This window comes from Camelus bactrianus, chromosome 7 (assembly GCF_048773025.1).
Source record: "Camelus bactrianus isolate YW-2024 breed Bactrian camel chromosome 7, ASM4877302v1, whole genome shotgun sequence".
Lineage (NCBI taxonomy): Eukaryota > Metazoa > Chordata > Mammalia > Artiodactyla > Camelidae > Camelus > Camelus bactrianus.
Genome location: NC_133545.1, coordinates 5,676,734 through 5,700,331, shown reverse-complemented (window position 1 = coordinate 5,700,331; position 23,598 = coordinate 5,676,734). Strand labels below are relative to the sequence as shown.

Sequence of the window (23,598 nt, the reverse complement as noted above, 5' to 3'; positions counted from 1 at the left end):
GAATATAAAATGGCACAAACAGCTTGGCAGTTTCTTAGAGAGTTAAACATAATTTACCATCCACTCCACTCAATCTTATTTACCAAAGATAATTGAAAATGTCAGTCCACACAAAGACTTATACAGGTATGTTCACAGCAGCTTTATTTGTGATAGCCTAAAACTGAAAACAACCCAAATCATCAACAGGGTGAATGGGTCAACAAATGGCACTGTATTCCTCTAAAGGAATTCTACTCAGCAATAAAAAGTAATGGGTTCCTGATTCACACATCAACATGGATGAATCTCAAAAACATTGTGTTAAGTAAAAGAGGCCAAACATATAAAGACTGCATACAGGATAGTTCCATCTATATGAAGCACTAGGAACTGTAAACCCAATCTTTCATAACAGAAGGTATAGTAACAGTTAGCTGGAGCCCAAGGTGAGAGGTTAACTGGGAAAAAGCAAGATGGATCTATTACTTTGGGGTATGTGTGGTAGAAATATCCTACATCGTGATTGTGGTGGTGGTTCTGCAGGTGAATAAATTTGTTAAAACTCATTGAAATGTGCACTTAAAATTGAGACATATATTGGATCTAAATTATACCTGAAAAAATAGATGTATTCCTGTAGGGAGAGATAATTAGTACAGAACAGAAAGACATTAGAACAGAAATACAGAGCCTAGGAGAAGATCCCCAAGAACAAATCAGTGAGGAAAGGATGGACTGCAAAAGAACTGGCTCTCTAAATGAAAAAAAAAAAAAAAAAAGGTTAGATTTAATCTCTCAGATCACGCACAAAAGTAAAGTTCAGGTGGGTTAAAGACAGAAGCAAACATCTAGTTATCTATGAGGTGTTTTTTCATAGGTGTCATATTTTTTCTGTGCTTTATTAGATGTTTGAAATACTTTATATCTAAAAATATATACAAGTCATGAGGTAGTTGAAGATTTCTTTAAAAGGACACAAAAAGCACTAACCATCAAAGAAACACTGAAAAGTTGAACTTCGTTGTGATGAACTTCTGACCTCACAATACATGATTAAGAGAGAAGTTAAGAGACAGATTGGGAGAGAGTATTCACAATATATATGCCTAATAAAGGATATATGTCCAGAAAATATTAACAACTCCTAAAAGTCAGTAAGGAAAAGACAAAAAAACCCAATTGTTTTCAAAATGGGAACATTGTTGAATGAATTTACAGTGAATAGTCCCCTCTTTGTTCAGGTCTTCCTAGCCCTGAACATGATCTGCCTGTCCACTTGTTCAGGTGTTCTTTTTGTAGTCCTATGTTTAAAAATGTATTTTTCACATAAATTTTGTACATTTTATTAAGCTTATTCCATGACGTTTAATCTTTATCGTTAGTAAAATTGAATCTTTTCTTTATATTTGTTAAATGGTTGTTGTTTGCATATATTTGCTTTTGATTTCTATATATTAGCATTAAATCCAGCCAGTTTACTGAGTTCTCTTATCGTGTATAACAGTTCTTTCAGCTTATTATCTGTGTCTCCCAGTTTTGCAATCAAACCACCCTTGGTTCTAGAGTGCCTCTGGGTTAACACTGCAAAGGGACCAGCTCTGAGCCCACTATATACGGACCCCGACACAACAGTATGATTTTAGTATCACTTGTGGCTCCTCCCATCTCCTACTGTAACACACTGTGGGACTGGGTCTCTGTTTCCTCATCTGTATAATGGAAAAATCAATAACCACCATCTCGGAGGCATGGAATCAAACAAGATTTAAAATAGCTTTGGTAAAGTGAAAAGATATATACTCTCATTGCAGGGGTCCTAGTTTTAGCCCAAGCCGGAGGACTGCACCAGCCTGGAGCTGATGGACTTGGGCCCAGAGGAGGGGAGCCAGAAAAAGATGGCAAGAACCGAGACCAGCCCTGGGAAGGTGAGTAGGGAGGACTGCCCAAGGCCCAGTGGTGTCCCAGCAGAGGCCCTTGAATTTGTCTTACTGTAGTGGTGGAAAGAAGCTCAAGGTAGCCTGTGAAGCAAGAGTTGGGTTAGTGCCCAGGTGGGACCAGCGCAAGGAGAGAGGGACAATTGTTTGGGGAGTTGGCAGAGCACCACAGTGGTGGAAGGCATGGATGACCCCTGGGTTCTGGGAGAGGCCATCAGCGCATCACCGGGAATGTGCCCCATAAGACGCTTTATGGGCTTCCTGAAATGCTGGGTGAGCCTTCAAGGCAGGAAAAGACTCCGACACATGGATCACTGCCGTCACCGTGGTCCCTTCCGTCTGCACGTGCGAACGAGACCCAGGTTGCACTCGGGCAGTCAGACTCCGGTGGCGCAGAGAGGCCGGGGCGGAAGGGGCCTTGGGGATCGGCTGGTGGAGAAGTATGACTGGACTACGTCGGCCCGGAGAGCGTGCAAGTGTTCCTTTTAAGGCCTATTAAACTAGCACTACTGAACTAATACCAAGGGACCTAGGTCAAGGAGGGAGCAGCGGCCGACATCCGGCGGAGGAGGCGGCGTGACCCCCACCCACTTCCGGCCTCGGCCTCTTGCGCCTGCGCACTTGGTGCTGGCCGCCGGCTCGGGGAACGTACCAACCGCGGGACGGGGGTGGGCGCGGCGCCGCGGGCTGTTGCTCCCGGAGGTGTAGCTCTTTGCGACCCGGGACCCCCCCGGCTCTGCGGGGGCCTTTGGCGCCTTCGGGTACGACTCGCGGTGGCGCGGAGGTGGGTGCGGGTGGCGGCGCCTTGCTACCCGCCGCGGGGGCGCGGTCGGCCACAGCAGGAGCCGCGTCCAGCTCCGCCAGCCCAGCCAGCCGGACCCCTGGCCGTAGGTGAGCCGGGGTGGGGGCGTTGTGGTCCCGCTTCACAGCTGTGGACTCGGGGGATGCGGAGATGGCTTGCTCTGGCCTGCCCCGCTCATTGGCGGCTCAGGTGACCCCCTCCTAGCCTAGCCTCTCCTTCCCAGTGCCCTGCACCTGAAACACGAGGTGAGGCCAGAATGTACTGGACGGCGGCTCGTAACGTATCCATTGCGCACTCTGCGCCAGTAACTGCTCTTAAACACTGTGGTATGCAGACATGGACTCCCTTAATCCGTAACAAGCCAGTGAGCTGGCTGCTGTTAGCCCTGTTGTATAGACCAGGAAACCGAAGCACACTAGTGCACGTAGCGCTCAGTCACAGCTGGTGATCCATCTTGTTGTCCTCAAGTGTGTGCGTGTGTCATCCGTTATGAGAAGTGTCACAAACAACTTCTGATAACCAAAGTCCTGGAATTTGTGGGTGACTTTCTTTTTACATTTCTTATTTTAGATTCACGTAGATTCAAGGTTGGCTCTGCACAGTGTCCACCTCGCTGTCATCCTGACGTGGTTCAGTGGAAAAGAGAGAGGTAGCATTACTGTGGGTCCCAGGGATTGCACACGATCCTGGACCTATCCCCAGGGGGCTGTCAGGAGATAAGGATCCGGAAGCAGTAGCCTAAGGTAAGCCACCCTTCCAAGACAGAATCGAAACTCCCATGTCATAGGCCCGGTTTGCCTCTAGGTCAGCCCGAGGCCTGGCTCCAGGGTGCCTTGCCCTGGCGCTGGGAGGCATTTCCAAGTCATCCTCTCCTCCTGAGCCCGCATGCAGCCAGGCAGTTACTCATCTTTAGGTTTGTGTTTCTAGGGTACAGGGCTGACTCACGGTAGACATTTGACAAATTTTTGTTAAATGGTCAAGTGGATCAAGAGTCTCTGCAGAATATGGACAGACTGGTGGGACAAGGCAAGTTGGCGGACAGAACAGGATTGGTGCCCTGGGGTAAACTAGCAGGTCCTCAGGTAAAGGCTTTGGGGTGTGACCTAGGCAGCAGCCTGACTCAAGTGTTTTCCTTTTCCTTGCTCTTATCAGTGAGAGCAGGCCAGCCACGGGCCCACCTAGTTCTGTGTTCCTGGGAGCAATGAAGCCTACCAACTGCTTCTGGAGGCCCGGCGCTGGCTCTGGACCTCCACTCTGCCACTGACCATCACGTTGCTGCTCTGGGTTTCCGTTTCCTCAATCAAAACAAGAGCGGAGGTGAGCCCCTGTGGTTCTGATGCCTGGAGCACCTCCTGTGGGGCAGGACAGGGTCTTGCACTTCATTTGCACCTTGACCCACAGCGTCATCCACAGCGCCTCCACAGTGTCACTGCCCGTGGGCCGCAGACATCGGGTTCGGTGGCGGCTGCCTGGGTAATTTCTCTTAGTTCTTCTGAGGGCCCTCCTGCTGGAAGGGGCTCCTCTGCATCATATTGTCCACGCTTCTCCATGGCCAGTTCTCGCTTGAGCCACCGGTCAACAGTGAAGGCCATCCTGCCAGCCCTGGTGATCCTTCTGAATGGTTATCATTGCCCAGTGTCAGAATGTTCTGGCTCCCATCTCCTCACTTACCCTGCACTTTGCTCTGGTCTGGAGAGACGCACACTCCCTGCTCTCAGATGTTCAGGGTGGGATCTGAGCCACCTTCCTTTGAACCTTCTCTTTCCCCGGGACACGTGTCCTGGCTCCCCGGGCTCCTCCTTCCTCACATTCTCTTCTTTCCACACATTTTTCTTTTGTTTTCTTCATGTCTCTTTTCTTTTGATAGTCCTGAATTTGACCTCATCTCCGGAAGATGAATGCGGGGAAGGGAATTAAGGATTGTCCATAGGTTTGGGGTCTGAGCATCTGGGTGAACAGGTGTCCCATTTACCGAGATGGAGTTGACTGTGGGAAGAGCAGGTGAGGGGAGCCTGGGAGGGAGTTGGGAGCCAAGAGGGGTTCACAGGGGTCTGTGTGGAAATGCAGATGCAGCTCCAGTTGGGGAGGAGGTAAGGAAGTAGAACCAGGGCCTGGAAACGAGGAACCCTGGGAATCGCCATTGAGGGATGGGCAGAGACTGAAAAGGAGTCACAGGTGACAGGAAAGCCAAGAGAACATGGTGTCCCAGGGCCTTGGGCCACAGCATTCTAGATGGAGGGCTCGAGCAATTGCTCCAGTGCAGAGAAGTCCCCTGAGGTGGGGCCATGAGGGTCACCAGGGGGCCTCAGCTGTGTCAGTGTCAGGGACCTGTTGGGGCGGGAGCTGGAGAGGAGTGGGCTTTCGAGGAATGGGAGGTGAGAAGGTAGAAACAGCCCTTCAGGAGTTTGTCTGTGATAGGATGCCGGGGGTCTGGGTCAGTGGCATCGGGAGTGGCCCCACACCGTGTGCTCTGGCAGAGGCTTAGGAAGCCTCGGGCTGCATGATCCGTGAAAACTGATCGCTGTTACCTTTTCATGGTGCCCTGGAGGTGCCAAGTACCACCTAGGGGCACAGGATGCAGAGACCGGCCACCTCCACTCGCTGCCGGCCTGCAGCTCTTCCAGGGAGACCTAGCTGTTTTCCTCATGAGTGTCTTCCTTATGGGGTCTCACAGCCCCTGTAGTGCTCCTCCACACCCTACACCTTGGCTTAAATTGTCTGTGTCGTGCATGTCTCTTATTCACGTTTGTCTCGCCCACCAGCCTGAGGGCCATGTGCATGCAGGTGCCTTGCCAACTTTATATTGTATCCATCACACAGGAACATTGCCAAGTGCCTACTAGGTTCTGGGTGAACATTGAAAGAAAAGAGAGAAACCTCAGTTAATTTGGCAAAGAAGATGGACCCAGAAACCACTAACGTGCAGAGGGCTGTGGGGGTTCTGGTCCAGGGCGGCTCCGTTGGGTCTGGAGGAGTGAACGTCAGGCTTCATTCACCAAGGAGGTCGGGGTCTGGAGAGTTTTGTCCTGGGGCTGATTCCATGTGGTAACTGCACCTCCATCCTCAGCTCTCTTCTCCCCTCTCCGGCCTCACCTCCCCTCGTTGAGCTGTTCTTCTCATCTTGCCTTACAGCCTGGGCCTTCTCATTGCCCCAAGCTCCCAAGCATGTCGGAAGTAGAAAAGGTCAGAAAGCCCCCCAAGAAACATACACCCTCAAGATCAGTGGGGCAAGAGCCCCCTCTGTGTGCTGACTCTGCCAAGACTAGAGCCAAGAGCCCAGTTACCACTCTGGCTTCTTCCAGCTCCAAGTTCAACACCAGAGCCACCAACACCTCTTGTGGACTTGGCTGGGATGCAGGGGGGCACCTGCCAGAGAACGAGGTCAAACTTGAGTTTGCAGACATAGAGGAGAAGGCTGGTGGCTCCAGGAAGATCAGCGCCTCCAACTCCCAGAAGAAGAGTGAGAGGGAGCTGCCCCTGCAGAGGAAGAGACCTCGATCCCTCCCCAGAGCCTTGTCTGTCCCTTCGCCTGACCAGGCTTTCCTGGAGGAGCAGGAGGAAGGTCCCCTGGGCCTGCATGTCTGCAACAAGAAGAGAAGGGCCTACTCCCTGGAGAGGCCTGGTCTTCACCCAGCTGTCTCTGGGGCAAATTGCCACGCCAGCCCTGGGCAGGATAAGAATAAGCCAAAGGGAGACCCTGGACCCTGTGGTCTCAAATCTGTGCTGGGGCAGGAGCCCCCGGTGCAGCCTAGGAAGAAGGTGTCCAAGCAGAAGGCACGTGGACGGAGAAAGGAGGGGGAGCAGGCAGCAAGGACATCGAGGGACCCAGTGCTCAGCTCTGGACAGGCCCCTTCCAGCCTGGTACTGGTTCAGACCAGCAGCCCGGACAGGCGAGAGGTGGGCCAGCCTGGTGAGAATGAGGAGGTGAGGCAGACCGACGTCCTCATAGCCCGCCTGGCCAGAGAGGTGCGTCACCTCAAGAAGTGGAAGAAGAGGCATTTGCTCCCTGGCGTTGGGGAGCAGCCGCCCCTGCTGAGCCTCCAGAGGCCACTCTGCCCCAAGAAGCTGGTCAGCACGGCAGGGGCGGAGGCCAAGGGCTGGGCCCCTGGGCCGCCCCCAGGCCCCCTGGACACCATGGGTCAGAAGCCCACACCCGACCTGAGACGATTCTTCACCGTCAACTACAGGAACATCTGCCGGGTCACCTGCACTCTGTGCCATGCGAGCATCAGACAGGGCAAGGTGAAGGGGCAGTCCCAGCCCTCGGGTCTGGTCCGCCACTTGGCAAGTAAGCATGGGCTGGACGTGGGGAGAAAGCCAACTGCGGCCGGCCCTGGGAGGGAGCGGGGAGGGGCTGAGAAGAAACAGAAGGGCCTGCCCGCAGGTGCCGCTGGCCAGGTCTCCGAGGGGCTCCCATCACCACGACGCTGCCCGGATGCCTCACCTCCAGAAGACGGGGAGGGGCAGGCAGCCCCAGGCAGGCCTGAGCAGTTGGTACAGGATCTGCCCCCGCTGCCTACTCCCACCAGAGATAAACCTACTGCTGCCCCTGTGGCGGGTGGGGAGGACCAGGGTGGCCTGTATGCCCCCAACCAGCCCCGAGCACAGGCCTGGAACCACAGCATTGCCGAGTTACTCTGCAGCCTGGCCTTGCCACTTTCTTTTGTTTCGTCCCCACCCTTCAGAAGATTTATGGCCCAGGTGGATCCCTGCTACCACCTGCCACCTCCAGCCTTCTTCTCTGGGAAAGCCTTGCCTCTGCTCTATGAAGCAATGGGGGAGCAGGTGCGTCAGGAAATGCGGTGGGCTAAGGGTGGCTGCGTTCACCTCAGTGTGTCCGTGGCAGCCCAGGACACAGTTGTGGACTATGTGGCCATCACTGCCCACTGGGGGATGACACGGCCGGGTAGCCAACAGGTGGGGTCTGGGAGCCCAAGGAAGCAGGCTGTGCTCTGGGTCTGGGGCCTTCCCCTGGAGAGTGCCCTAGAGGACAGGCAGTGGGAGCTGCGGGAGCAGCTCAGCTTGTGGCTCAGCCACGGCTCCCTGAGGCCGGGCTTTCTGGTGGCGGGTGGCTGCCCCAGCCTGGAGCAGGCGGTGAGGACAGAGGGCTACATCCCTGTCCCTTGCTTTGTCCACTGCCTCGACTCTCTGGTGGGAAGCTTTCTGTGTCACCATCACAGCGTCCAGATCATCCTGGGCACGGCCAGGGCCATCTGCAGCCACTTCCAAGGCTCCGCAGAGGCCCGGCGGCTCCTCTCCCGGCTGCAGCGGCGGTGCGGCCTCCCAGCGCACCAGCCCTTTTGGGAGCTCTCGGACCACTGGGTCTCTGCCTACCACCTGATGGAGTGGCTGGTGGAGCAGCAGCGGCCACTGCAGGAGTATGAGGAGAAACACCAGCTGGGGAAGGCGGGGACGGCCCTGTCGGCCATGTTTTGGAGCCTGACAGACAGCCTGGTCCAGCTCCTGCGGCCCTTCCAGATGGTGGTCCGGGAGGCGAGCACCACACAGGCTTCCTTGAGCCTGGTGCTGCCCCAGCTGCGCTACCTGCACATCTTCCTGGAGCAGGTTCGCGGGTACTTTGAGGAGCAGAGCGCTGGGGAGATGGGTGCAGCTGTGCGGCTGGCTGAGGGCTTGGCCCTGCAGCTGACCACTGATGGCCAGCTCACCGAGCTCTTCCACCGCGAGGAGTTTGTGCTGGCGACCCTCTTGGATCCCCGCTTCAAGGGGAGGATCGAGGCCATCCTGCCCGCGGGGGCCGACATTGACCACTGGAAGCAGGTGCTTGTGTACAAGGTGAAGGAGATCATGGTGTCGGAATACTCCTTGCCTCCCTCGCCGTCCCTGCAGAGCCCCAGGGCTGTGCGTGCGGACGCCGCCTTGAGTGGCAGAGTGGCCAAGAGCTCCGGGGCAGAGGGAAAGGACCAAGAGGACCCTGTGCAGAGAGGCAGTGCCTCTGAGTCTTTGCTGTTTGGCCAGAGGGAGAAGAGCCTGCTGGAGCAGCTGGAAAGCGTGGGGCTGCTGGCCTCCAGGAGGAGTGGTGCCTCGCTCTCCATGGAGAACCACCAGGCCAGCGTCATTGTGAAGAAGTACCTGCGCGAGAATGAGGTGGTGGGTGCCCAGGAGGACCCCCTGGCTTACTGGGAGAAGAGGTGGGATGTCTGGCCAGCCCTGGCGAGACTGGCCACCATCTATCTGTCCTGCCCCCCGACGGGCACCTTCTCGGCAAGTGTCTTGGCCTCCCTGGGCAGCCGGACCATCACGGAACATGACCCCCCTCTCCCAGTGGACGCCATCCAGCATCTTCTCTTCCTGAAGACCAACCTGGAGAATTTCCCCAGCTACACCCCGCCGCCCCTTATCTTCCCCAGTGGAGACCTGGCTGATGTGGAACAGACCAGTGAGCCTGACCGCACGGTCTGATGCCCCGAAAAGCTGCCTGTGGAAAGAAGCAGAGTATTGCACCGGAGGACATTAGACAAGGGCAGCGGGAACCTTAAACATGTTTGAAAAGAATGAGGGCAGTTTCTCACCTCTTGCCAGATGGCTGCTTTCGCTTCAGGGAGGTGTCCTTTTCCATCTGGCCGCCGCTTGACTTATGGCCAGCGGTGTGTGTGTGGAAAGGTTTACTCCGCTCATGGGTGACTCCCAGTTGTACTACACAGCTTATTAACTGTGGTGCTCTTTTAAAATACCAGTGGGTAGTAAGGGCCCCCCATGCAGCTTGTCCGTGTGTGTCGGGGGTGCGGGCCCTGAGAGCAGCCAGAGGCCAGGGGAGCCGTGTGTGCTGCGGGGGGGATATGCCCAGCCACCCAGGGCAGGGGGACACTGTGGGCGCTCTTCCCTGAGACAGAGGAGCTGTTTTAAGAGGAAGGGGCCCACGGGCACACAGGGCTTCTCAGGGCCTGTACTCTCCCTGGATCCCAGAGTGCCCCAGAGCTCTGGTGGCTGGGAGCTGAGGGCATGTGACTGAGGAGAGCTGAGACCCCCCAGTCCTCACACTGTCATTTTTACCTGTAGTTTGCAGACCCCCAGAAACCTTGGGGTTTCTTCCTTTCTATAGTGAACACCTCAGGAAGCAAGGAAAGATGTATATCCTAGGAATGGAACAGCCTGGCCTGAGTTCTTTTGGGGCCAGGGCAGGACCTGAGGGCATGGGACCAGGCACTGGGGGGATCCGGTGGAGAAGAAGGAAAAGGCGAGGTAGGGGTGTGTGGGGTGGCCCGTCCCACCCCACAAGACGCGAGTCTAGCTCTCCCAAGGTGCTGGGTCACCAGGGGACGTGGCGATGAGACGGAAGGTGGGGAGACGCAGGGCGAGGCACCAAGGCCTAATCTGCACTGTGGCCCTGGCTGTGGGGGTGAGCCTGGGAGGCCTGTCCCCTTGCTTCCCCTGTGTCACTGTGACTAATTCACTGCAGGACATTCGGAAGTTACTGAGAACACGAGGAGCTGGAGAAATTCACAGTCATCCTTTCATTCAGATGGCCTCTGTTACTACTTAAACATATTTCCTTTTTTTACTTTGAGATCATACCCTGTCCTACTTAGCATGGTGTATTTTCATTTTAACGGTGTCATTGTGGCATCTTCTTGAATAAAGCTTCGTACAGATCACGTTCAGTGGTTGGAGCAGCGTGACTGGAAGTCAGGTCTGGCCTCCACACTGCTTAGGTCGCATCTCCTGTCCCAGCCGTTGGAGAGGGTGTGTGTCACCGGCTCCCTGTGATGAGAGGCCAGGACTGAGGCTGTGCTCTGTAACGTCCCCGACTCTGTATCAACCTCATTTGGTGATGAGATCAGGGCGCTGCCCTGCACCAGCCCGGCCCCCTCCCTGCCTCCCTCCCTTAAATTGCACATGTGGCTCAGACTTGAATGTGAATCGCCTGAGATCATCTTAAAACTGCATCATCCTGTCCCTGCCTCCCACATGCGGGTGCAGTAGGTAAGGTGGGGGCGGGGATGTGATGCACCCCAAGTTGTTCTGGGGGCCGCTCATGGTCAGTGCCACTATCCCCTTGAGCTGTCCTTGGCAGGGGCACCGTCCCCTTGCTGTTCGGCGTCACGGAACCGCACTCTGTGTTCCTGAGGGTGAGGGGCTGGAATGGAGAGGCAGTGGGGTGGGAGCATGTGAGGAAGACGGGGGTCGGTGCAAGGAGGAGGGTGAGAAGCTTCACGGTCTTGGGGGCTTGGGCTCCAGAGCAGTGGTTCTCAACAGGAAAAGTTTTGTTCCCCAGGGGACATTCAGCAGTTTCTGGAGAGGTTTTGGTTGGCACAGCCTGTAGGGGGAATTGTTCCTGTCCTCTCGTGGGTGGAAAACACATGCTGCTGAACATCCTGCAATGGCCAGAGCAGACCCCACAACAGACGCAATCCAGCCCCAAATGGTGGTAGGGCCAGGGTTGAAGAACCTGTGCCAGATCGGGGACGGGAGGCGATGGGGTGGAGGAGGGTCCCCAGTCCGCCGAAGCTGCCAGGTGACTGTCCACCTGAGGCTGCTCTGAGTTGAACTTTTTCTCTCCTAGACTTAGCTCTGCCCCACTCTTCCTGACTCACGGGCATCCTTTCCTGGCCCATTTCCTACAGAGGTAACCTGAGATTCAGAAAAGCTGGCTCTGAACAAGGGAAGATGGGCCTCCCTCCGGAGAGCTGAATGTCACCTGTGTCTTGGTCATAGTCTCATCCACATAACTAAGTCCTTTTCACAGACCCGCACTGGGCCAACAGCCTCTGCTCATTTCCTTGCTTTTCAGAGAGGAGGGCTGACAGGGTTAGGTGTGGCTGAGCCATTCTCCCATCGTGAAGAGCCTCCTCTCAGTTGCTAGCCTCTCCATTTGGGTACACCTGGGTTTGCACAGGTGTGTGGGCCCTTGCCTTGTTGAGGTGTGCAGATCTGAGGTAAGACAGTGACTAGGAGCAGAACGGAGACGGTTGATGCACTGGCAAATCGTGTTTTGACTGTGGTGCTGTTCATCTAACTGCGGACAAGGGTGCAGGACCGAAGGCACAGAGCCGTGGGCTGGAGGGGCATGTATTTCCCACCAGATAGGACCTTGGGGCACAGAAGGCTTGATTTGCAGTCCCAGTGGGATCTTTCTGCTCCTCTGGTTCCTCTTCTGCAGAAAGCATTCCTCTACCCTCCGGCTTTACCGTGGGCAGCGGGTACACCATTCTGTCCCTGCTCCCTCGTTCTTTCCTTCCCTTCGGGCCACCACCTCCATCTCCATCACTAACCTGCTCCTCAGGGCATCTCTCCCTGACCCTCGTGGTCCACTGTGGCCTCCCCTCTGCCCCAGACTGCCCCACCTGATGGCCTCTTCTCGTTTGGACCCAGTGTACCCCAGGGGTTCCTGACCACTTTCACCCCCAAAATAGTATGGCTGGGAGGATAGCCATCCTCCTAGAGTAAGGTCCACAGATAACTGAAAGAAGCCCGTGTCCCCTTAAGGCTGGCCTGGTGTGCTGTGTGCTCACATGGTGGGTGGATCTGCACCTGCCTCCTAAGGCCGATGCCACAGGCACCCTATAGCCTTGTCCCAGCTAAGTCTTCTTGCCCCCACCCTGCCTGTCCCAGCTGCGTGGGAGGTAGGAGCTGTGCGTCTGGTCACGTGGCCAGGTCCCAAGCACGTGTTCTCCCTCCTCTCCATCTCTCGTTGCCTTTGGCGGGGTCCTTGTCGCTTGCTAGTGCTTTTATGGCATGTTTTCAGGGTCTGGTGCCCCTCGTGCCCCACCCCACCCTACAGGCCAGAGCAGGTGTAACCAGATGCAGAGGGGACTGCGTCACTCCCTGCTGACAAACCCCAGCAGATGCTCCTGCGGAGAATGAGCCAGGCTTCTTCAGGTGCCTCCAATGCCTTTTGGCAAGAAACTCTGGTGGAAATGAAGGAGCTGGACTGCTGCCCACGAGGGGGGTGCTGGGTAAAGATGGGGGACCCCTTTCTCAGACGTGGGGTGGGAGGGTTGGGGCCAGATACGTTAGCAGCCTCCCCAGCTCCCCAGGGCTGGAGGAGTGGGGTGTGGGAGGAGCTTTGGGTCTGGTTTCCTAGGAGGGGGAATGGAAAGTGACGTTACTATAGAAACGCAGCTTGGGCCTGGCGGACACTCCAGCCCCGGTGGGTTTTGTAAACAGCGGGAGTGAAAGGCCCCTTGGTTCTCTGCAGGCGTCACCCTGCCTGGCCTGGCCTGGCCTGGGCCTGGCCGGCGTCTGCTGGGTTGGGGAGCTGCCACTTGGAGCAGAAGTCCCTGTTTGTTTTCCTCTCGCCTAAACCCTGACCCCTCTGTGCTCAGCATCGCCAGCGACCCACCCCCAGGCCTCCTCTGTCACGGCTGGTCTTGCACTGGCACTTCGGCTTCTGTGGCCCCTGGTGACTTGAAAGTCCCCTCCTTCCCTTGCCTTTCTGGAGCTAACATAGGTGCCACCCTGCCCCTCCCTCCAAGATGGCTTCCTTGACTGCCTGGCCTGCCCTCCCCAGACCCCCTTTGCCCACTTTGGAAATGATGTCATGTTTGCAGTTGGAACCGTGTTATCTGGCATCCAGAGAAATGCTGTTCTGTGGACGCCGGAGTGAAGAGCCAGTGCCCGGGCGGGCCAGCGGGCGGGCGGGGGCGGGGGTAGCGGTAGCAAAGGCCTGGGGCCTGGCAGTCCTGCCGCCTACTCCCCGGGCGTCTGGCGTCCCTCAGTTGCCTCATCTGGGACTGAAGGCTGAGCCTTCAGGCCCCACAGCTGCAACCAGAGGTTACAAGTTGGCCCATGGAACCCGGAAACCATTTTGAATTCATTGCTTAAAAGAAAAATTGAGTCCAGAATACATTCGGGCGAATAAAGCAAGGCCCAGCGTGCTCTACTTTGTGTTTGCAAATGTATAGCTCTCCCAGGAAGGAAACAAGATCAGCGATGATGGTGACCTGTTATCTATTCAAAAATAAATTTAAATGGTTAAAAAGAAGCACCTCAGAAATAATAACAGATAATCATGAGTGGTTACCAAGAAAGGAAAATACCGCGATTGTGCCTGAGTGCAGATTTGGAAAATGGGAATAATTGGCAACATTGGGCCTGAATTCCATCCAGCATGGCCATGACCCCCAGAGCCAAGTCGGGGGCCCCCCTTAGGTGGGGGCCTGTGCCCACCCACCTCTCTCTAAGGGGCTCTTTGCCCTCCTTTGCCTTGGACTTGAGTCCTCACGTCATGCTGGGCCATCTAGGTTTCTGGCCCTGGCGGTAGAGGCTGGGTGGTCACGGAGGTGCTCGGAGGCCCGCTGACTATGTCATTGTCTCTCCTCAGGGACCTGCAGGCCTGTGAGTCGGGGTGTTGGAAACAGGCCTCCTTCAGGGAGAGCAGCCAGCTGACCTCCAGTGGCACCTACATCCCAGGGACGGACCTGCCAGGGCCTAGGTGGCCCACTTTGTCTCATGGAGCCTCGGGGTGAGAAGCCAGGTGAGGCTGATGGGGTGCGCGTCACACCCCAGCTGCTCAAGTCACGCTCGGGCGAGTTCGCCCTGGAGTCCATCCTGCTGCTGAAGCTGCGGGGCCTGGGGCTGGTGGACCTGGGCTGCTTGGGGGAGTGCCTGGGCCTCGAGTGGCTGGACCTGTCGGGCAACGCGCTCACCCAGCTGGGCCCGCTGGCCTCCCTGCGCCAGCTGGCTGTGCTCAACGTCGCTAACAACCGGCTGACGGGGCTGGAGCCCCTGGCCGCCTGCGAGAACCTGCAGAGCCTCAACGTGGCCGGCAACCTGCTGGCCGGCCCCGGGCAGCTGCAGTGTCTGGCGGGGCTGCGGGGCCTCGAGTGCCTGCGGCTCCGCGACCCACTGGCCCGGCTCAGCAACCCGCTCTGCGCCAGCCCCACCTACGGGGCCGCGGTCCGGGAGCTGCTGCCCGGCCTGAAGGCCATCGATGGCGAGCGCGTGAGCGGGCGCGGCAGTGACTTCTACCAGCTGTGCCGGGACCTGGACAGCTCCCTGCGCCCCAGCTCAGGCCCCGGCCCCCGAGCCCGGGAGGCCCAGCCCTGGGTAGAGCCTGGGTACTGGGAGTCCTGGCCCACCCCCAGCAGCGCCATCCTAGAGGAGGCCTGCCGGCAGTTCCAGGCCACCCTACAGGAGTGCCGCGACCTGGACCGCCAGGCCGGGGACAGCCTGGCCCAGGCTGAGCGGGCGCTCGGCCCTGCAGGCACCACCTCCTCCTTTGTCTTTTGAGCGTGTCCTGCGGCCTGGCCCAGGGCCATGGGGTTGGCACATTATGCCTCCTCACCTACAAGTCCCCGCTTGCCTCCGTGCTTGTTTTCACCATTTCATCATGCTGGTCACTGGCCCTGCACCTGGGGCTCTTCATGGGTCCCTGTCCCCAAGAGCAGCCCCCTCCCTCCCACTCTGACCTCAAGAAAAATTCCCCACCCTCTGCCACATACGTCAGGGACACACCTCCCTCCAGAGCGGCCTCTAGCAGGTGTGAGGGCCCTCAAGCCCTCCATTGGCAGCTGGCATTGTGTGAGGCTGTCCTGCAACCTACACTGCGCCTTGGAAGAGGCCCCGTGTCCACAGCTGCTGCCACTCCTGGCTGCGAGAGCCCGAGACTCAGTGGAAGAAAGTTGCTTCTTCCTAAGGCTCAAGGTGAGAGAAAGACACAGATAGCGAGCCTCCTGTTCCAGCCAGTCCTGGGTGAGGACAGGGCAGAGCACAGAGCGTGGAAGCCGCACCTACCCACCTTCCGAATTCGCCTGTCCCAGTGACCCTCTGCTGTGCCCCCAGTCCTGGGTCTCCCCGGAGCCTGCGCTGACTGTTCCCACCCACGCCCATCCCTATTAAATACTTGTGTTTTTGTTTGCATCACTGCCTGTCATTTCCCGTGGGCTCTTGAAAGCAAGCCTGGGTCCCTGCCAGCTCTGGTCTCTCCTGGGGGAGGCGGAGGAGCACACTGCCTTCTGGGTGTCCAATGGGAAGTATCCTGTGCCCCTCCCCCATCAGGCTTCACTGCATCCAGGGCCTTTCTTCACATACCAGGCCTCTGACCAGTTAAGCTGGGGGGATGGAGAGGGGATATGTACGGGAGGAGGGAACACAGCTGGAGAGCAGTTTTATTAGCTCAGGGATAGTGGGCTGGTCCTCCCTGGGCGCGGAGAAGGGAGGGTGGTCTCTCACTGGTTACCTCCCACAGCTTCCAGGAAGCCAGATGAACTTCTAGAGGAAAGGGGAAAGAAACTAAGACTGGGTGTGAGGGAGGCTGTTTGGGCCCGGTCCCAGCTTTCTTCTCAGGCTGTGAATCCTTCTCCTCCCTGCCTCCCACAGCCTAGCTGCAGCTCAGTCTCCCAGCCCAACCCCACCCCAGGCTGTCCTCGCCCCACTCCGTCCTCTCTTCCTCCCTCTGGCCACCTACCTTCAGTCCTCAGCTGGGGGGCAAGGCTTTGAGGAAGGCAAACTGTCCGGGTAAGTAGTAGCTCTGGAGGTCCTCACCGGCCCGCTGCACCCTGCTGCACTGGGCCTCCTGGTGCTCCTTGCTTCCCTGCTGGCACCAGCGGCTGCTCAGGCCCACGCCAAGCAGCGCCCAGGGAGGGCTGGCAGTGTCCACCACCACATCCCCAAGTCCCAGAGCCCCTCCTCACCCCTCCATCCAGGCTTCGGCCTCCCACCTCTCCCACAGACCCAGTTGCTATCCATCTTGCCAGCCCCCTCCTGTGCCCACGCATACCTGTTGAGCCTGCATCTCTAAGGGGCAGTGGACCATCCGGCCCAAGACTTTATCCTCAGAGTCCAATTTGATGCAGGCCAGGCATTTCCGCTTTCTCTGGGGAGGGGGGCATGGAGCCGGGAGAGGAAAGGGGTGAGGGGAGGCATGCCGCCCCAAGAATGGGGAAGCTGGGGGGCAGCCTACAGCGGGGGTTGTTCCCCTTGGCAGGCCAGCTGGTTCCAGGTGCAGCGCACCTGGAACTGGGGCATTTCAGAAGCCAGACCATCCTGCAGTTTCCCAGCTATGGAACTTGAGGGTGTGAGTGTGTGTAGGCAGGACTCCTCCCCCAGGTGGGTTCTCCCCACCAGAGCCACTCTGCTGTCACCTATTACATTCATTTGCATTTTCTAAGATTTGATGTGAACACAAGAGTCCTGGTATAAAAGTCTGGAAAACCACAAGTATAATCCAGTCCCCACTTTAAAAGATGGAGGGAACTGAGATCTTCAAAGAGTCTACAGAGTAACAGGGCTGGTGCTTGGTGGAGCTGGGACTAGACCCCAGATCATTGGCTCCCAGCCCACGGAGCTCCCTTGGGGCAGTGGACAGTCAAGCCTGGTTTTGAATCAGCCCAGGTTGGGCTACCTCCACTTGAAAACTCATGGAAAATGGGGAGTTCACCAGGCCTAGGGTGGGGGCCCAACAAACCCCACACCATGGGCTTCTTTCACCAGTGACCTGAAGCCTGAGAGAGGAACCCGGATGGGAGGTAGACCCACCTTAAGGAACTCGTGTCCTCTGAACAGCTCAGCTTCCCTCTTCCCTCCCGTCCAGGCCGCCAGCCCACCCACAACCATCATGACCACAGGCTCAGACTGAGGCAGTCAGCTGTAGGGAGGCTGCTCCACCCTGGGGTCTCCAACCCTATCTGCTGCTGAACCCCAGTCCCATGCCCACCGGGAGCGCGTGCCCCGTCACATACACGTGCCCTCACTCACCCCGTTGGGCTTGACCTTGCACTCAGCATTCTTCCAGTCCTTCTTCCGGCAGCTCGTCTGCTGGAGCTTAAATTCCAGCCTCACAAAGGTCCCGGCCGACAAGGGCTGCCAACAGACAGAGGGAGGCCAGCGGCCAGCTAAGCGGGCAGAGCAGTTCCTGGGTGTGACCTGTCCCTGCTCCCCTCAGTGAAACAGCACATTCCCAGGAGGTGGCTGGGGTGGTGGCCTTTCTCTGGAGAGCTGGGTGCTTGGAGCCCAAGTGCTCTTGCTGCTGCTTCCTGAGAAGGCACCGGTGTCCCGGGCCGTGGCCCTGTCCCCCACCCCTCCCTGCGGTGTCGCTCACCATGTCCATGGCACTGTCCATGCTGGTCTTCTGGAAGGCCCACTGCACGGGCGGATGCTTGTGGAATTCTTCCAGGGCCACCTGCAGGCCCCGGTGCTGGGCCTCCGTGAGCTCAGCCCTGCCCAAGCCCATCGCGCCCAGCCACAGGGCCAGCGGGAGCAGCAGCTGCCACATGGCTCCGCCTCAGTCACCCTGACCTTGCGAAAGGTGCGGGTGTGGGTGGACCCTCAGCTCTTCCAGGCTGCCTGTGGAGCCACCAACTCCCTGGCCGTGTGGCTGGGGGGCTACACCTGGCAGAGCTCCAGACCCCCGGCCCTCCAGAGGTGGAGGGACGGGAAGTAGCCCTGTGTTCAGAGACGCCCCTGGTATTCCCCGGGGCCTTCTCCTCCTAGCCCTGCCCCAACTCTTGCCCAGTCCAGCTCAGCCTGGGTTTGGCCCTGACCCTGGTCGGGGCTGTGTCGGCTTCAGTCCTCAAGCTAACAGCTCGGGAAGTGATGCTGTTGCCCACTCCGACCCTTCCCCTTTTTCTGGCCTGTGTTCTCTCTCGCTGTCTCTGACCCCTGCTCCTGCCCCACCCCCCCACCGCTGGCTCGCTGGGTCCTGGCCCCTGACCCTCACCATCCGGCCCCTGCAGCTGGGGGGAAGGGGAGGGGCAGGCACAGAAAGGAGGCCGGCTGGAGGCTGAATATTTTTGGGAGGACGTAAACACGTGGGAGGGGCCCAGAGCGGGTGGGAACTGGGATGCGTAACCCTCCCGGTGCTGAAAGTGCCCGTCGCCATCAGCCCTACCCCCAACCCCAGAAATGAGGGTCTCGCCTCGGCCCCACCCGCGGCTTTCTTCTTAAGGTAGACCCTCCCTCCCTTGCTGTTTTCTCTGGGGCCCTCCCCACCACGGCTCTCCCAGACCTCTGATCCTGCCCCCCATCTACTACTGGGGTCGCCTGAGGGCTGGACCCTCCCTGAGAACTCTACCTTTACAGTGGTCTTAGGACCAGAAAGCCACACATGTGCCTTAAAGAGAGGGCTCACGGACAAGGTGACAAATCTCACCCTTCTGAGGTGCACCCTTTACCCTCCCTGTCCTCCGGTCCAGCTGCCCCCGCCACTGTCCCCTCCTCACCTCCTTTCCTGCGCCTTGGGGTCTCTCTCCTACGCCTCCCAAGGCCGACTCTTGGCCAGGCTGTCAGCCTCTTCCCGGTACCCCCTCCTCCCTCCTGCGGGTCAGCCCCCATCTCCTCCCACTCCCACCTCCTGGGCCCCCTCCAGATCTCAGCGCAGCCGAGGCTCCTCCCCACCCGCCGGGACTTGCCTCTAGGCGCTTGCCCTCCGGGACTTCCCTCCCCATCCCACCCGCCTGCCCCCTGCCCTTTGTCCCGCCTGCCGCTGCCGCTGCCGCTGCCGCTGCCCCTGCCCCTGCCCCTGACGGAGCCGCCCTCCCCTCCGCCAGCTGTCCGCAGTCTCCGCTGGGCCACGTCTCTGCAGAATGCAGGACGGCCCTGCCCCAGGTAGGGCTGCCCTTTCCTTGGGCCCTTCCTGGGCGACCAGTCCCCAGCAACACTCATCTCAAGAAATTCTTCCCAGAAATACAGACATCCTCAAAGCATAGGAGAACATAAGGAGTCATTAGATCCTCCTCCTGGCCCCGCGGCCCCAAAGCCACGCTGAGAAGGAAGGGGCGTCCCTAGAGATGACTCCTGTGGGTGGACGGCGTGGAGGGATTCGTAACCTCGCCAGGGAGTCAGAGAAAACAGGGGTCCCGCTCCCACTTGTCCTGCGCAAATAGGAACAAGCTCTGGGACTTGGTGTGTCTCTCACCAGGACTGCAGCTTCCGGGCCCAGGACCCCTGCCCATCTCCCACGGAGAGGACCTCATTGAACTGCCCAGACCCCTGGAACTTCTGTTCCTTTCTCTGCAAGGTTGTTCTGAGGATGAAATGAGAGTGGCCAGTCTTTGGCACCAGGCTGTCTTCCCTTCCCCATGCACCCTGCCAGGATTCTCTGTGTGGAGCTGGGAGCTTCCTTTGCAATATGCTCTGGGGGCACCAGGAAGACCTTTGGCTTCAATGAGCCAATTCTGTGGCTGGAATCCCACCATCAGTGTTTCAGTCCCATCTGTGAGTTGTCCACGATCATTAAGCAGAGATGAGAGCTGGGGTCTTTGTTCTCCAAGAGCTTCAGGTGGGGCTAGAGAGACAACAGGCACACAGAAGACACTGGGGCCCAGGGCCGCATGCTGGGGGACGTCCTGGGGGTGGGTGACCAGAGAAAACTTCCAAGACAAGGTGGGAGCTGAGGAAATCACAGAAGTCATCCTGTCTTTGGTGGGGGCTGCATCAGTCCCGGGGTGAGCAAGGGGGGCAGGGAGCAGGGCAGTGGCAACGGGAAAGGAAGGAGACGCTGGCGAAGGGGGGGGATGTTGCTGGGGGCAGACACAATGTAGGTCACACCGCCAGACAAAAATCCCCTGTGGGTGAAAAGACTGTGATGGGTGGGCCACCGCACTGCAGAGCAGTCACAGGTGGGGACATGTGAAGGGGTTACTAAGTGCACATCTGTGAGCTCAGCGCCAGGTGCCATGTCCCAACCCAGGGGAGGGGTAACAGCCCTAAGCTACTTAACGGTGGTTAACAACCTTCCCAGCACCGCAGTTGAAACTGGAGATTCACAGATCCAAGTCATTCCGGCGAAGTTTTCCAGTGACCAAACTGACTACCAAAAACATTTTCCTTTAACATTTGCAACCGCAGAGACAAACTAGTATATGTTTTTTGAAAGAACCGACTTGACCTTGAAGCAAAAGCTTATCAGTTTCAAAACTACATCTGTCCAAGTTAGGTAAAGTCACTAACTCCGTGTCAACTCAGTATAATTCACATAAAAGAAAAATAACATTGCATAAATTCAAAAGCTTCATGTGTTTATCAATTTCAACAACGTATCCTTCAAATTTTTCTTGTAATTTTTGTAGCCGGTTTACATAATGTTATCTACCACAGTTAGAATCTTTGACATACTGATTTGTGTGAGAAAAGTAGGCAAAGGCAAAATTATTGATCACTGTTAGTATAAGATTTAATTTGAAATTCTTATATTTTCTGGCTAGATCTCAAATGAGCTTTTCCTTTCTCCAGAGCTTCAAATTTACCTTGGTCAATCAGTAGTGTACTGTTGGTGAGGAAACTTTTGATCTTTGATTATCGAATATTTGGTTAATATTCTTTTTGTTTCCAGAAAATCTTGGAGTTAACAATACAGTAAACCTTAGTAAAACCCTTCCACAATACAACCACTGAATGTTGGCAGAGAAAAGATTATTAAATGCATTGCCTTCTAGTTCTTTCAACAGTCCTATAAACTGGGGATGTTTCAGAGCATTTGCACTTAAATACATAACGATTTTAACAGCTGCGTCACTCTCTTGCAGAGAGTCCATTCAGAAAAGTGAGCACAAGTATCTTCAATGTGCAGCATTCAGTGGGATGAAGCCACGTGGTAAACACCAGTCTCTTGTTTTATTCCATACCCTAGTCGCACTGGTCAGGTGGCAAGTGCTAATTAAGAATGATGTGTATCTATATATGTTCATAAATTCATGGACTATTTCTAGAAGGGAAAACACATTGTTGTGTAACCATGACCACTACCCACCTCCAGAACGTTTTCATTATCCCAAACTGAAACTCTGTACCTATTAAACACTGACTCCCCATTTCCATCCCTTCTCAAGCCCCTGGTTATCAACACTCTACTTTCTGTCTCTATGAATTTGGCTATTCTAGGGGCCTCCTGTAAGCGGCATCATACAATATTTATTCTTTTGTGCCTGGCATATTTCACTTGGCCTAATGTCTTTAAGGTTCATCTATATTGCAGCATGTGTCAGAATTCCCTTCCTTTTTAAGGCTGAATAATATTCCATTGTATGCTTGTGACACATTTTGTTCATCCATTCTGATGATAGACATCTGGGTTATTTCCGCCTTTTGACTATTGTGAATAATGCTGCTGTGAATATGAGTCTACAACATTCTATTGAGATCGTACTTTCACTTCCCGTGAATATATATCCAGAATGGAATTACTGGGTCATATGGCAATTCTCTGTTTAATTTATGAGGAATCATCACACCATTCTCCACAGTGGCTGCACCATTTTACATTCCCACCATCAATGCACAAGGACTCCAGTTTTCCAAGTCCCTGCCAATGCTTTATTTTCTGTTTATTTTTTGGATAACAGTCAAGCTAATAGGTATAAGATAGTATCTCCTTGTGGTTTTGATTTGCATGTTCCCTAATGATGAATGATGTTGGGCATCTCTCATGTACTTAGCCATTTGTGCATCTTCTTTGGAGAAATGACAATCCAAGCGGGTTGACCATATTTCAATTTGTTTGTTTATTTGCTGCTGAGTGGTAGGAGTTCTTTATACATTCTGGATGTTAATCCCTTATCAGATATATGATTTTCAAATACTTCTCCCATTCTGTGGGTTGCTTTTTCACTCTGTTCATAGTATTCTTTGATGCACCAGTTTTTAATTTTGATGAAGTTCAGTTTATCTATTTATTTTGTTGTTGTTGTTTTTGCCTGAGCCTTTGGTGTCATATTCAAGAAGTCATTGCCAAATCCCGTGTAATGAAATTTTCCCCTACGGTTTTTTTCTAAAAATTTTATAGTTTTAGCTCTTATGTTTAGGTCATTAATCCATTTTGAGTTAATTTTCGTTTATGATATTAGGTAAGGCTCCAGCTTCATTCTTTTGCATGGGAATATCCTGTCTTCCCAGAACCATTAGTGGAAAAGAATGTCTTTCCCCATTGAGTAGTCTTGGTACCACTGTCAAAAGTCACTTGACAAAGATTTATTTTTGGGCTCTCTATCCTATTCCATTGGCATGTATGTCTGACTTTATGCCTGTACTGTTTTGATTGCCAAGTTTGTAGTAAGTTTTGAAATCAGGGAGTCCTCCAGGTTTGTTCTTCTATTTCAGAATTGTTTTGGCTATCTGGGGTCTCCTGAGATTCCATATTAATTTTTATTTCTGCAAAAAGTGTCTTTGGGATTTTGATAGGGGTTGTATTGAATCTGTAGATCACTTAGGGTAGTATTTAACAGTTTAACAATAGTGAGTCTTCCAAATTCATGAACATGGGATGTGTTCCCATTTTTTGTATCTTCTTTAATTTCTTTCAGCAATGCTTTATAGTCTTCACTGTATGAGTCTTTCACCTCCCTTGCTTAAGTTAATTCCTAAGTATATTATTCTTTTGGATGCTGTTGTAATTGTAATTTACAGTAATTTCCTTTTCAGATTATTCATTGTTAGTGTGTAGAAATGCAATTGATTTTTATGTGTTGACTTTGTATCTTGCTACTTTGCTGAATTTATTTCTTAATTCCGACAGATTTTTTTGGAATATTGAGGGTTTTCTATGTATAAGGTCATATGAACTGCAGAGATAATTTTACTTCTTCCTTTCCAACTTGGATGTCTGTAATTTATTTTTCTTTCTTTCCTTTTGCAGGGACAGATAATTAGGTTTGTTTGTTTGTTTATTTATTTATTTATTTATTTATTTAATTTTTAGAGGAGGTACTGGGGATCGAACCCAGGACCCCGTGCATACTAAACAAAGGCTCTACCACTTGAGCTATACCTTCCCCCTTGTAATTTATTTTTCTTGCCCCACTGCTCTGGCTGGAACTTCCAGGACTTTGTTGAATAGAAGTAAAAGCAGACATCCTTGTTTCTTTCTTTTTTCTTAACATTTTTTATTGATTTATAATAATTTTACAGTGTTGTGTCGAATTCCAGTGTAGAGCACAATTTTTCAATTATACATGAACATATATGTATTCATTGTCACATTTTTTTCTC

At 54.7% G+C, this 23,598-nt stretch overlaps 3 protein-coding genes across 13 annotated transcripts; 2 read left to right on the top strand and 1 right to left on the bottom strand.

Annotated features, from left to right (window-relative positions):
* The first annotated feature begins 2,571 nt into the window (after window positions 1-2,571).
* On the top strand, window positions 2,572-15,537 carry LRRC61 (leucine rich repeat containing 61). Of its 3 annotated transcripts, XM_074366826.1 has the most exons (5): window positions 2,572-2,807; window positions 3,289-3,461; window positions 3,871-4,035; window positions 5,851-7,006; window positions 14,000-15,537. In XM_074366826.1, the coding sequence occupies exon 5, from the start codon at window positions 14,128-14,130 to the stop codon at window positions 14,905-14,907; it is 780 nt and encodes a 259-aa protein (XP_074222927.1). In that variant the 5' UTR covers window positions 2,572-2,807; window positions 3,289-3,461; window positions 3,871-4,035; window positions 5,851-7,006; window positions 14,000-14,127; the 3' UTR covers window positions 14,908-15,537. The 3 variants fall into 3 exon arrangements, with proteins under 3 accessions (XP_074222927.1, XP_045372497.2, XP_074222928.1); XM_045516541.2 differs by lacking the exon at window positions 5,851-7,006; XM_074366827.1 differs by lacking the exons at window positions 3,871-4,035; window positions 5,851-7,006.
* ZBED6 (zinc finger BED-type containing 6) lies at window positions 7,013-10,331 on the top strand. The gene has a single exon (XM_045516540.2). It carries the CDS (start codon window positions 7,411-7,413, stop codon window positions 9,136-9,138), a length of 1,728 nt encoding a protein of 575 aa, XP_045372496.2. The 5' UTR covers window positions 7,013-7,410; the 3' UTR covers window positions 9,139-10,331.
* Window positions 15,538-15,767: 230 nt separating the features above from the next.
* RARRES2 (retinoic acid receptor responder 2) lies at window positions 15,768-18,983 on the bottom strand. 9 transcript variants are annotated; one of them, XM_010954835.3, is made up of 6 exons: window positions 18,837-18,983; window positions 17,717-17,913; window positions 17,374-17,478; window positions 16,397-16,492; window positions 16,085-16,213; window positions 15,768-15,909 (listed from the first exon to the last, which is right to left on the bottom strand). In XM_010954835.3, the coding sequence occupies exons 2-5, from the start codon at window positions 17,888-17,890 to the stop codon at window positions 16,094-16,096; spliced, it is 495 nt and encodes a 164-aa protein (XP_010953137.1). In that variant the 5' UTR covers window positions 17,891-17,913; window positions 18,837-18,983; the 3' UTR covers window positions 15,768-15,909; window positions 16,085-16,093. The 9 variants fall into 9 exon arrangements, with proteins under 9 accessions (XP_010953137.1, XP_010953136.1, XP_045372500.1 ...); XM_010954834.2 differs by having other exon boundaries at window positions 15,768-15,888; window positions 18,837-18,982; XM_045516544.2 differs by having other exon boundaries at window positions 16,085-16,210; window positions 18,837-18,981.
* Between the last annotated feature and the right edge of the window lie 4,615 nt (window positions 18,984-23,598).

What these genes read in the sequence shown, in the direction of transcription:
- ZBED6 (XM_045516540.2), top strand. Translation starts at nt 7,411, where the DNA reads ATGGCCCAGGTGGATCCCTGCTACCACCTGCCACCTCCAGCCTTCTTC.
- LRRC61 (XM_074366827.1), top strand. Translation starts at nt 14,128, where the DNA reads ATGGAGCCTCGGGGTGAGAAGCCAGGTGAGGCTGATGGGGTGCGCGTC.
- RARRES2 (XM_010954835.3), bottom strand. Translation starts at nt 17,890, where the DNA reads ATGTGGCAGCTGCTGCTCCCGCTGGCCCTGTGGCTGGGCGCGATGGGC. An exon ending in GCAAGGTCAAGCCCAACGGG is followed by an intron (nt 16,493 to 17,373) that starts GTGAGTGAGGGC and finishes CCCCCTCCCCAG; the next exon opens with AGAAAGCGGAAATGCCTGGC. An exon ending in TAGAGATGCAGGCTCAACAG is followed by an intron (nt 16,214 to 16,396) that starts GTATGCGTGGGC and finishes CGCTGGTGCCAG; the next exon opens with CAGGGAAGCAAGGAGCACCA.